This window comes from Mizuhopecten yessoensis, unplaced genomic scaffold (assembly GCF_002113885.1).
Source record: "Mizuhopecten yessoensis strain PY_sf001 unplaced genomic scaffold, ASM211388v2 scaffold716345, whole genome shotgun sequence".
Lineage (NCBI taxonomy): Eukaryota > Metazoa > Mollusca > Bivalvia > Pectinida > Pectinidae > Mizuhopecten > Mizuhopecten yessoensis.
The window spans coordinates 488,220-501,881 of record NW_018480070.1 but is presented as its reverse complement, the minus strand read 5'-3'; the positions used below and the strand labels follow the sequence as shown (position 1 = coordinate 501,881).

The following is a 13,662-nucleotide window of genomic DNA, read 5'->3' as shown; positions in this document are numbered from 1 at the left end:
TCACGCAAGGTAGAACCTTACAATTAAAAAAAGGTATCAACATACCAACTCACTGGCAACACTGTGTGGCGAGACTGCTGACACTTCCGGTTTCTAGGTGTTATGGCGGTGACTGTCATTGTGGCACGCCGGTGACATCTCACGGAGACCTTCCCTTCCAGACTGTGATGTATTAGTGCGCATACATGATCAAATCTAAGGTATAAAACGGATCTCTACAAGACGCCGGTCTCATGTGTCACATAGCAAGCAGTTCTACGCCTGATGAAACAACCTCAGCATCACCAGAACCGCCGATACGGAGACCCGCCCAGCACCACCATAGGGGGCAGTATTAAATCTGCCGACACAACTAGCGATAAATCTCCCAATTTTAGGCGATAGACACGGCCACTTAACGCCCATTGTCGTGAAACAATAGACAGACTAGATAAAATTGACATCCGCTCACCGGCGATAAGGCTGCACGCAAAAAAAAAAAAAAAACAGGCAATAGAACCTCATAGCCATATTTATTACACGTCATTAAAACACGTGCGTATGATGAGCTGCACTAGCTGAGAGAGTCGTGCAAACCAACCGTACTCCACTGGAAAGCACCAATGCTACGAGTGTTTTGACAGTAGTGCTATAGTGCTATATTTGGGAGTTGATAGCAGTGCACGTGCTATATTGTAAAGTTGATAGTTTTATCATTATATGGTGTTAACAGTTGTGCTATATGAGGGTGTTGGGTATATATATGTAGTTGTGCTATATAAGGGTATAGGGTATATACATGTAGCTGTGCTATATTAGGGTATTGGGTATATACATGTAGCTATGTTACGTTGTGGTATATTAGGGTATTGGGTATATACATAAAGCTGTGCTATATTAAGGTATCGGGTATATACATGTAGCTATGCTTTGTTGTGGTATATTTGGGTATTGGGTATATACATGTAGCTATGCTATGTTGTGGTATATTAGGGTATTGGGTATATACATATAGCTGTGCTATATTAGTGTATTGGGTATATACATAAAGCTGTGCTATATTAGTGTATTGGGTATATACATAAAGCTGTGCTATATTAGGGTATTGGGTATATACATAAAGCTGTGCTATATTAGGGTATTGGGTATATACATGTAGCTATGCTATGTTGTGCTATATTAGGGTATTGGGTATATACATGTAGCTGTGCTATATTAGTGTATTGGGTATATACATAAAGCTGTGCTATATTAGGGTATTGGGTATATACATAAAGCTGTGCTATATTAGGGTATTGGGTATATACATAAAGCTGTGCTATATTAGGGTATTGGGTATATACATAAAGCTGTGCTATATTAGGGTATTGGGTATATACATATAGCTGTGCTACATTAGGGTATTGGGTATATACATAAAGCTGTGCTATATTAGGGTATTGGGTATATACATAAAGCTGTGCTATATTAGGGTATTGGGTATATACATATAGCTGTGCTATATTAGGGTATTGGGTATATACATGTAGCTATGCTATGTTGTGCTATATTAGGGTATTGGGTATATACATGTAGCTATGCTATGTTGTGCTATATTAGGGTATTGGGTATATACATGTAGCTATGCTTTGTTGTGGTATATTTGGGTATTGGGTATATACATGTAGCTATGCTATGTTGTGGTATATTAGGGTATTGGGTATATACATATAGCTGTGCTATATTAGTGTATTGGGTATATACATAAAGCTGTGCTATATTAGTGTATTGGGTATATACATAAAGCTGTGCTATATTAGGGTATTGGGTATATACATAAAGCTGTGCTATATTAGGGTATTGGGTATATACATAAAGCTGTGCTATATTAGGGTATTGGGTATATACATAAAGCTGTGCTATATTAGGGTATTGGGTATATACATGTAGCTATGCTTTGTTGTGGTATATTTGGGTATTGGGTATATACATGTAGCTATGCTATGTTGTGCTATATTAGGGTATTGGGTATATACATGTAGCTATGCTATGTTGTGGTATATTTGGGTATTGGGTATATACATGTAGCTTTGCTATGGTGTGCTATATTAGGGTGCTGATAGCACAGCTTTACAACGATGTTGAGAGTTTAACTATATTACAGTGTGGATAATAGAACGATTGACGTAAAGTGGTCTATTTGTTATAGGTTGCTGCCGTTTTATTTCAACCTGGCAGGATCCGTGATAACGGATGTTCAGATTTTTTGTTTTAGGAAAATGGGTGTTGCGCTTTGTTTTCGCCGTGATCTTTCCGTATCAGCAGCCTAAAACAGTCAGCGATTACGTGAGAGACTGTTAAGCACATACGAAGACATAATGTGAAAGGTTATCGCACGAACCACTGAAGGCAACGTGTTTCATCAATACATCATATGATATTGATTTCTGGTCATCTTGACCACTGGCTAACGGCTACAAGTAGGCTTAAATGTTGGTCTCAGCGTCCCTTCACGTCTGTCTGCGGATACCCAAATCATTTACGGCAGAGAATGATTTTCATTCTGACAGCTAGCGAGGTAACGGACTGATGAAACAGCTAACGATATTGGCACGTATCCTGAGTCAGTTTATAAAACTGCCACCATGAATTATTTCTTGATCAGAAAATCATTTTGATTTATGATACAACATAATATACCGCTCCAGCAAAACAAGTTTGGCATTGCCAGCCACCTAAGTATACCGCTTGTTAAGTATGTCTTGTGTATCATTGTGAGGGTATGGTAAATGTGACGTCACAGCGGTCAGCAGTAAATTAATAAATACAGTACAGGTGAAAACTAAACTATACTGTAAAACCAAAGGCTGACCAAATGAAAAACACTAAAAATATGTATTGCAATATACATTAAGTGGTAATAGGTGCGAACATCCATAAAATGTGTTAAAAATATCAGCTGTTGTCCAAATACAATAACTTCTAAACATCAACTGCTGCCATTGATCCCCAAACTATCACAGCAGTACCAAATTAAGTTCAAATCGGCAAAACAAACCTTGCCTTATCAAGTCAGACGCCAATGCAGCTCTCTTTAAAACCAAAACTTGAAAATTAATTGTTAAACGTAAATTAAATCTCTTATTATTCCACTAGTACAAAGTATAAATAAAGTCGGCTCAATACAGAAATCAAGTAACTTATAACTGTAATTGTCTCAACTAATCAGAGGCCATGGCGGCCATCTTGAATCCTAAAGAAATATGAGTTCGCCATTCCATATAACACATAAACTTCATCCCTATCGATCATCCCCAAACAGTATCAATAAATATGGTTCAAAAGATCTGCTTAGTGGTTAGGGAGGAGCCATCCAGGCAAGCTTTTATTCACAGACAAACAGTCAGACGGACAGACGCAGAAACAGATTCAAAATTTACCTCCCTCCAAAAAATATCATTTTTGAGGGGTTGTAATTATTATATACCTATTTAACATACAATAAATATGTCATAATATTTAGTGTGAATATCTCATTCGCTATACGCGTACGTATATACACGTACACAAACTATGTACACCTGCCGAACTGTTCACCACGATATCAACTATTTAACCTCGGCGCTCAATTTCACATCGGAATTATCACCCCCTATACACGACCGTAAACATAAACACACGGGGGAAATATTTCTTTTAATATTCACAGCAACTCATTTGATGTAAACATGAAATTAAGTTAAAGGGTTCGCGGCGGATTCATTATATAGGAGATCAGAAATTCCGTGAGATTTTGTACTGGATAATTATCTCCGGGGTCAGGCATACATACGGGTAACAACCCGCTACATACAACACTTCGCCACTGATAATACACGGATCACGAAAACACGACGTACTCCCGTTTCAACCGGCGCCAAAAAAGTCGTAGATTTCTTTTATGCAGACTTAAATTCCTCGTTATAAGTACACGATTATCTTTCCACAAAATAAAATGTTTGTTTAATATCAGTCATCACATCTTAATTCCTGTGTACCTCATTATACTTCGGATTGCCGTTATGACTTAACTACTTACGATGCCCTTAACCTTGTAATTAGTATGCACTCTATATGTGTACCCCTTGCTTCCCTGTTTATTTACAAACGCTAGACGATGTTGACACAGTGACGACATAGTGTCTTAAGTAAGACATGGGAATATGTATATCTGAACCATAGACAAACGGGCGTTGTCCATACCTTAAACGTTACAGTCATTTTAAATAATCAAGTTGAATGCCTTAATTACGGATACACGATTAAGTAAGTAAACAACATGCGCGTTTAAGAATGCTGCTTAGACAAAATACTACGGCCTTGAGATTCTCGTGTTTTATTTTTGGTATCAACATATTCTATAATGACTTCTCCAATAAACCATTACTTCTCTTGGATGCTTTAGTTTGGCAACCCTGCATGGCTGCTATTACATAACGCGATGTCGGAGAACTAACATGTCGTGTATGTAAGCAGTTCCGCCGAGACGCCAACCCCTCAGAGTAAGACTACGCGTAGCAGTACCAAGACGATATCCTTTCAGAACAAGACCAGCACTGACATTTGGAATGCAAATTACCTATTGTTAGGCCTTGCTATGTCTAGTTGTACAGGGTATCTCATAGTGCCATGTCTAGTGTACATTACGAAGAGTGTATTCCATATATCACCTATAGTTTACAGTTAATTGGTAAGCCATGCTCCTCAGACGTCCTTGCTATAAAATGTGACGGTAGGTGTCGCTATAACACGGCTGATGAAGCAGAAGATATGTACTGCGATATAACTGTCAATGCCTTAAGGATTCCCTGTTACCCAATAACAAAGCTGCCAGTGCAGTGTGGACATGTTGCAAACCCCCCCCTATAATTCCTTCAATAACAAAGCTGTTTTGTCAAGTTACTAGTTCGTGACCAATACCTGGAGGACATGTCGCGATACATCCATCTTTATTGACAAGTTCCCTGTCAATGTTGTGAGATCCCCATCCCTTCAAAGACAAAGTTGTCGGCTTCCAACTTCAAGTGGCCGGTCACTGCAACAGGGACTTGTCGCGATACCTCCTCCGTCCCTCTGATAATTTTGTTTGTTTTGAAGTCCCTTGTCTACGCAATATGTCCAGTTACGAAACCTCTGCTGTTCCAGTATCGAAACCCAAACATGTGTATTGCTTCTAATAATATACTTGACCGCACGTTATCAATTTATTTACCAATCAACAACAACGCTAATTGAAGGTCATTTGTTCTCAGCGTGTATTACCACAGCAAGTAATACTTTGTGACATGTCGTTTACCAAAAAATGTAATACTTATGTATATATACATGTATGTTTACTTGTCTGAAAATAAACAATCGCCTTGGAAGAATACGATTTGACAACAAAACGTCCCATTTCATTCGATGCTATACTGCGCATACATACCAAGTGGTCCTCCAAATGAGTGACGGGATACGAGAACCTCCGGTTACAATATAGCCTGCGTGATATCCCCAGTGTCCGGAAATAAGTCAACTACTGTCCAGCAATGGCATGGGTCTATAGTGACCACAAGAAACGGGATCAATGACCACTCAAATCCCGTAATTAACAATCAATACACTTCCCGCTGAATCAGCTGCGCCCTCTCGTACCCCGAACTTAATGGTAGGTATGGCGTGGCTATAACTCTTGTAGACTTTTATCTTTTCAATGATTGCCCACATTCTGCATGTAGCAAAATCGATTCGAGATTGAAAAGTGCCTTGTGGTCTGTCTGTTGTGTTGATACAGACGTAACTAGTCCAATATGCGCTCCGACAAACCCAGAGTTTTATTGTCTACCGTTCCAGTATCAGACCACGCATCAGTAGCACGACCCTGTGATCACACAGAATAAACATAGTTCGTTTGCTCTGAACTTACTTCATTCTATATTCTTTTCAATATATATGCAACTCAATTACAAAATAGTTAAGCAACCAAACACGTTTTCGGTGCTTAATTCGATTTGTCTTTTGTATTCTATGTTTATAATCAAAAGCATTTTAAAGGAAAAAACATAGTAGTCGTTATTGTCTGAAGTTAATGCAATGGCTAGATTTAATGTAGAAACGCACAGACAAATTGTAGGTTGTTAGTAGGTTTATTGGGACATCTCTGTTCGATTTAGGTTATCGTCTATCTCTTGGCCATTCTGTGCCATCATGACAAAAATAAGATCTTTGGAACTGGCGCGTCCGATACTTGCAAACACAACCTCGTTTTGTTTCTGTTGACATAAACCAGCGACTGATTGGAAAGCTCGACCGGAAGTCGAACGTAACATGTTAATGATAGTAATAACATCAAAATTTCATATTTTGTATATGTGTTATGTCAAATTTGAACCATATGTCGGACAATGACATTTACCAGACATGTTGATAGGGGAGCATCCTTCCGCCCCAGTAAGTATGTGATAGACTGACCTGGTCACACGGTCAACCCACAGGACGAACACCTATAGGACAAAATGTTACATCTATGGTAAAACACAGGAGCAGAGATGACATAAATGGATGATACGCCGCCGGTGGTGTGACTGTCAGAGAAATGCGCTAGTCAATACAAATAGATCACGTTTCCCCCGTCAACGTAAATATCAATATATAAACCTATGAGCACGACGCGGAACAAAACGTTCATATAAAGCGACCTATTCAGTCTATACGAAACCATATCAGATCGATCTACGTAATCAGGTATACGACAGCCTTTCTGATTTTCTCTCGATATGGTTGTTCCCCATTTAACACGTTTCTGCTTGACGTCCCACAAATTCGATGTTAAAAAAGTGTTGGTGTTCAAAATATGATTAAAACAGACACATGTATAAGCATACCATCATACTACCTGAACAAAAAATAGATATGCAGCTTAGCATAAGACTAACACATTGTATTTATCATTTTCGTTTACATATTTAACTACTGTTATTGAACCATTCAATGAATTGTAAAACTGAACATTTTACAAAACACTGAAGTTATGTCGATTGGCGCAGTGAAATGAAATTACATTTCTAATTTCTGTTGTAGCATTTGTAATTCAATAACATCAAATTTCGAGTTTCTCTTGAGCCGTTTACGGTTCTCTTGAAATGTCAATCTGTAGCAATCAGAACGACTTCGGGGAATAGTGATGACGCGATTACGCATGTATTTTTTTTTCAACCCTGCAATACAAGTCCTTTATATTAAAAACTATAAATCACCAGGACATCTAATAGAAGACTCCTCGTCCTTCCAAAGGACGAGAATCTTTCACACGCACTAATATTAAATTCGTCAAAATGTGAACAAGATAGAGAATCGGTTATAGGTACAACTGCCAACATAAGAAAACATGGAGAATCGCTTACCTGGCCAATAAAACCCAAACCTGAATCAGTCACAATTTAAAACGTCTAACGTCAAAATAACTCAAGAATGGGGATTAACTCACACGTCCAAACGTCGAGGAAAATTAATTTGGGAGAATTGCGGAAAGGTCCAAACGTTAACGGAACACAATATTTTATATAGGGAACCCCTCACATATCTGAACGTCAACGTAAGAACACAAAGGGGAATCGCTCTCACATGACAAACCGTCAAACCTTAACTTTGGACGACATTGGGGGCATTGTCCAAACGTTCAATGACCTTATAAAACTCATACAATACGCTACACGTGCAGCAGTCTTCGTAGGACAACATTGGGGACGCTCTCATGTCGAACAGTCAAACCTTATTTTTGGACAACTAAATGCCAAATACGGTAAAACAGTCTACAAGTTCAATCGCCAAAATCACATAACTGGGAAATAATCGCTCATACGCCCAAAGTTTATAGTTGGTTGAAGCAAGTATAGACAGTTAGCCCACTCACATTTGTAAATGTCAAACATTTCTGTAATACAATATGAAGGAATACATCACCAGTCAACATTATAAACAACATGTTTGTAATGTATTTACGCAAGAAAACACGAGGATCTCGTCCAAATGTCAACTGTAACATAAGTCAATATGTCTTCGGCGAATATTTCTCACAGTTCATATCTCTGTTGGAAAATAATTTGACAATTGACAGTTTGGAATTGCTATTCTTTACTTGTTTTATTGATTTTTACTAAATTTCTTGTGCGTTTCGCTTAAAAACACTGAACTATTTTTTAAAAGATTTAACATTTTGAATCGTGAGAATACATTTGAAATTTGCAATAGCCCCTGGGACATTTACGCTGAGAAAATTCCACGGCAACGTATCTCGCTTCACTGTAATCCAGTGGCAGGGAATAGCGCAAAGTAATGAATCAAGTCGATTTTGGCGAGCAAAAATGCAGAACTGAGGCGAAACAACTCCCATACACAAATCACTACCCTGTAATAAAACAAATATTTGACAATAAACTGTCAGAACACCCGTAGTAGAATCCATACCCTACCGCTGGCCCATAGCTGATGATATATATGGGCTGGCGCACGAAAGGACGGGGCATACGCCGACCACGGGGCTCTCAGCTGGTTCGGGGGCATAATATAATTTCAAGAGACGCCCACGGTATAATTTGCGCGGACACTGGAATCCCCCGCGGACCGTAATCGAATTTCTGGACATTCGTGGTCATCATATGGTCATCTGTTTGGGAATTAACACGACGCGACACTGCGGTGACCAGACAGCCGTCAGACCCTAAACAGGATATCCTTACTCGGTAATACAATAATCGAAACCATTGAGTCTCACGAGATGCAATAGTTATGGACAAAGGCGCAATTGACGTGAAAGTGTGGTGTGCAAGGAACATATATTTATAGTTCCCCCCACTGCAGAGTGTGATACGGCAAGAATTTGTCTATGTGAAGGATGTTGTTGGTAAAAAGGCTTTCTCGTGGGAATTGCTATATTATGACAAACGATATTCATCGAACGGATCAGTCACCTTGCGTATTATGCTAGTACGGTCACGGTCTCCGAGATTACATGTGTTCAAACGTCTGGCAAAGATTGAACGAGATTATAAGGTTTGATGTAGACTGCATTAACGTAGTCTATGTATATATTACCACGCACTGTTGTCCTATACCAATCTACACTAAACCACTACACATGACGTATATACACAAACATAAATACTGAAACCTGTTAATACTGGAAAGTATAGCTATTATATATAAACCACGTGATACTCCTACATATTTAACTGAGTATTCGGCGTAAGTCAACAACAAATATTCTCCGAGTTATTATGGTGCAATTCTTAGTCATAGTTTTCAGAAATTTACATTATTTCTGTTTTCGATTTCAACACTCGCTATGGATGCACTGTTGATCATGGTACAGAAATAACGTAAACTAATATAGCTTATTCCTGTCCTATGGTGTAACCAAAACTGTCGAAAACGAAAGTGTCATAATTCTTATTAGAATAAAATTGCACACCTGACATCTTCTATCTGTCGAAATTTCCAAGAATGGTGTCAGGGCCAGAGGAAACTCGGGCTAAATGCGACGAGTGTGCAGTACAAGTACCATCGACAGCACTTAACACTACAGAGATGATGTATAACACTCAATGATTTCTATGATTCAGTTATCACGAACTTGTTAAAATTGTCCGAATTTCCGGCAATAGTGGGAAATACCGCCCAACAAATGGGCATGTGTCGTTTGTTGCCCGCGCAGTTTACAGCGGAACTACATATGTTTCGCTAACATAGGGTAGTAAATCGCGCCCTTGTACATCTCGTCTGCTCTCTCCAGTACAACCAAAGACGGTCGAATGAAATTGATTGTAAATCCGTTGTTTGTATAGATGTGTCGTTTTCATTTATTCACTTTTATCTTTGCTTCCAGATTGTACTTGCATAGCCCGAGTTTCCTCTGGCCCTGACACCTGACTAAGACACTTTGACATATATCAGTCAAAATGTCTAAGTCTGGTGTCAGGGCCAGAGGAAACTCGGGCTAGTACTTGCACAAATGACGAAAAGGGAATATTGTTGACGTTACGTTCTTAACCCGCTCACGAGACATTTTTGTTTTGCGTATTTTATACAAATTAATATGTAATACATTCTGCGAGTTGACTTACAATGTAGACCGAATTATTCTTACATTTTCTCGACTTTTTTTATATCGGTCTGGCGTCGATTAACGACGTTAATCGACGACAGACCGATATAAAAAAAAGTCGATAAAATGTCAGAATAGTTCGGACTAGCTTACAATGGTTTCTAGATAATATGCAAGTAACAGTACCCGGATGTTAGGATTGGATAACTCATTGAGGGGAGACCTTAAAGCCTTGAGTCTCTGTTCAATATTTTATCCCTGATTTAAATGACGATATCCACACCTCAAACCTGGGATGAATTTCATATATCCGTTTTAATCAATAGCATATATTGTGCACGTGTTGCATGGGCGTAGACAACTGGGCTATAGACGCGATACTCTATACGGTTCACGGTGCGACCTATAGCTGTGGACCACAGGGACCTGATAACTAGAAATGCTGTTTTTGATGCAAGAAAGTTAGGTGGGGGTCGACTTTTCGACATTGAGAGTTTTCTACCCTTCTCGTTTATATAATCAATGGAGTGTCATTTTTACCGACATTCGATCTAAACCCCTAAAACATGTAAAATAACTCTGAACACCTTAGTTTAGGTCCAAATAAACATGTAACAAATTATCAGGTCCCTGTGCTGTGGACGTGCCCGAAATTGTTGTTCCGGTCTTGTTACCGAGCAATCATATTTCCCCCTCATTTAAATAACAGTGTATCAAAATCGTAAACATTACCATATTTCATCGTTAAGATAAACAGATGCACATAAATCGTCGTCTTAATTGAACGAGAAAGCCAATGTTTTTTTCAGAAACATCTATGGAAATGTTAACCCCGAGTGACAATGTTAACCCACACAAGTCAAATCAGATAACTGGTCTTCATCAGGAATAGAATGGATGTAACAGCTGGCTAAATGATATATCCAGGGCAAGCTATTGTACGAGCTAAAAGGTAAACGAAGGGTACGTTTGACAGATAGACAGACACGAGTTCAAGGTGTTCTGACTCGAAAAGGTCGCCACGTCCAATTTACATATTCACAAATACATAAATGACAATTTGGATCACGGCTATTAAGCTAACTCGCTTTCACAATGTACAGATGTAAATTCTAAGACACTCCTTTATTATACTAACAGAACACGCGTCTGGCGGTTTTGTATCTCGACCAAGTCGATACCTATCTCCGCCATCGAAAGCATACGATCACTCTGATAGGAGAGAGCATTCTTTGAAATCCATCTCCCAGACACCGTTATCAACTGAAAGGTAGCCAATTGCCATTCTGCGAGAACCAGAGCGATACTTGTTAGAATCGGTCAATCTTAGATCAGCTGTTATGGACTCGCAAAGACTTGAAAGAGAGTGCGACCAGGATTCTCGTTGTAGTCTCGTTATGTCTCATTCAATCAGTCATGTAAGGGACAAGTCAAATGTGTGCCTTTATCGATCAGCTGATGATTCAACACAAAATAATTAAATATTCAAATCGAGTATATATGCATTGCCGTAGTTCATCAATATTAAACACTTGCACACATGTATCTAGTCAGGTATCGATGCAAACAGACACGCCGGACCAATATATGATGTCATCAAACAGACACGGCGGCGGACCGGTGCGTGACACGACACACGATGCGACAAACAGGCTTTTTGTTTCACAGAATGCGCTTTCAAAATCCACTTAGAAATCGATTTACAATATGTTTTAGTGGTCTTCCAATTATTATTTCATAAGAGGACATTTCAAATTGATCACGAATTCAAAACAAAAATCGACCGATCATGTAATCATCAAGGTTAGAGTTCCATTAATATTTCACACAGAGTATTTTTTCTCTCTATACAAGAATAATATGACCATAGACCGATCCTACACGACCGTCACGTGACGTCAACCGATCGATACGATTGGCGATTTATTATTGAAGCTAAACACAACATTCATAGACATTTTAAGTGCTTGACACTGTAATGGAAATTGGAATTCGGGAAAACCATGAAGTATTGATTAAAATACTCCAAATTAATCGGCGTTAGGCAATTAGGTTTGTTTATTCACGTAACGGTACCAACCGGAGTTATTCGGTATTAAAACGGAACACGTGGTAAACAGCTAAACATAATTACAGTGAACAAGTAAACATCAAACAGTGGTGATATTGAATAGGAGCGCTTTATCGACAGTTACGTTACAGGAGGATTCTTTAGAGAATATGCGGAACATAAGTGCTGCACTAATATTAAGAAATACACAACATATTTCATGGTGCAAGCCTAGCACGCTTAATTTTACCAGCAAATACAATCAAGAATAACACAATTTGATAACGATATTAGTATTACCATATTGTGCATTTAAATAGTAAGTAGTATGTGCATTTACAGTCTTTAAATATTCTCTCTTTTCTAACTGGTTTAACTACCGCCTTACTTGGCAATACTCCGCTTTTGACCTTGTTGTGGAAAGTTAGCACCAACCGAGGAAGGTTATGAGTTCTGTCCCCTGAAAGACGATTCAAAGTGCTAAACACTGGTCATCCCACAATGTTCAATTTTGAATGGATGGCGGAAGGGGCTGGTAAGCTCTTTTCATTCGCGGAACCGTCGGCACTTTCCGTAAACGAGATTTCTTGTTTACGGAAAATGCCGACGGTTCCTGATTGCGGTTGGAGTGTCATGGTACAATGTCTAGGTAGTGACAATTCAGTGAGACAACACTTTAAGGCTCCATCATCTGTAGACAACTTCAGCTATGGTGAGGACAGAAAACCCTCAAACCAAACAAATGTTTCTAGTTCCAACAACACGTGAGCTATCAGTCCCCCATCTTACACGAGAACGATACAAGCACGTGCCTATCGTATATATTGCCTGGTCAAGGGGCGGGGCAAACCCAATCGCCGACTCAACAAGTTTTAAAACTAATCGAAAGCTATTCTAACAATCTTAAGCGATATTCATCTTGTTGACTTTTTGACCAGATAAAGCTTTTTGACCAGATAAAGTCAAATTGGTCTTGTTCTATTGTTCCCCTTATTCAGTGCACCCATATCCCTGTGTCCACACCAAGGTGCCTGTCCACTATAATTATGCTAATCTAATGTCCAAACGGGGGGCCGGAGTAAGCTATTGTTGTCTAGTGTTTGTGGCCAAATAACAAACATTGACTGTTTACAGGTGTTAGTTATAGGCCTTACACCTTCCCGGGATGGTTAAGCCCACTATAGTCTGGTCCATGAATTGATGAACCCTCCCCGGTCCTATATTGTGGGCACGTGGGCCATTTAATCATTATTGCTAGTCCAAACTGACTTAATGGAAAATGGAAAATACGGCCTTCTGGATAAACATTTAAGTTTTGTCGCTGAAAGTCTATAATTACTTATCACTTAACTTTAATGGTGTACTTTATTGAAATGTCTGTCAATTAAATATCCAAAGAAACATCATTTAAAACCTGGAAAGGATTTTGAGTTGCGGCAGTATATATATAATGACCGCCTAAAGTGCACTCGGTACAAAATAATGCAAATAAGTAAGTGACCGAGTTGATTTTAGCATTCTCCGGGGGGGGGGG

At 39.0% G+C, this 13,662-nt stretch overlaps 1 protein-coding gene across 3 annotated transcripts in view; it reads right to left on the bottom strand.

The window, feature by feature from the left end:
- The window catches only part of LOC110443404, a 47,292-nt gene that overhangs the window by 28,816 nt on the left and 4,814 nt on the right, over positions 1–13,662 (bottom strand). For 2 of the 3 annotated variants that reach the window (XM_021487605.1, XM_021487606.1), the window contains one exon: positions 12,517–12,588. The exons of the other annotated variant lie outside the window; for it this stretch is intronic. In XM_021487605.1, the coding sequence (XP_021343280.1) occupies positions 12,517–12,588 (72 nt within the window). The remainder of the gene's footprint in view (positions 1–12,516; positions 12,589–13,662) is intronic. 3 annotated transcript variants of the gene reach the window in all.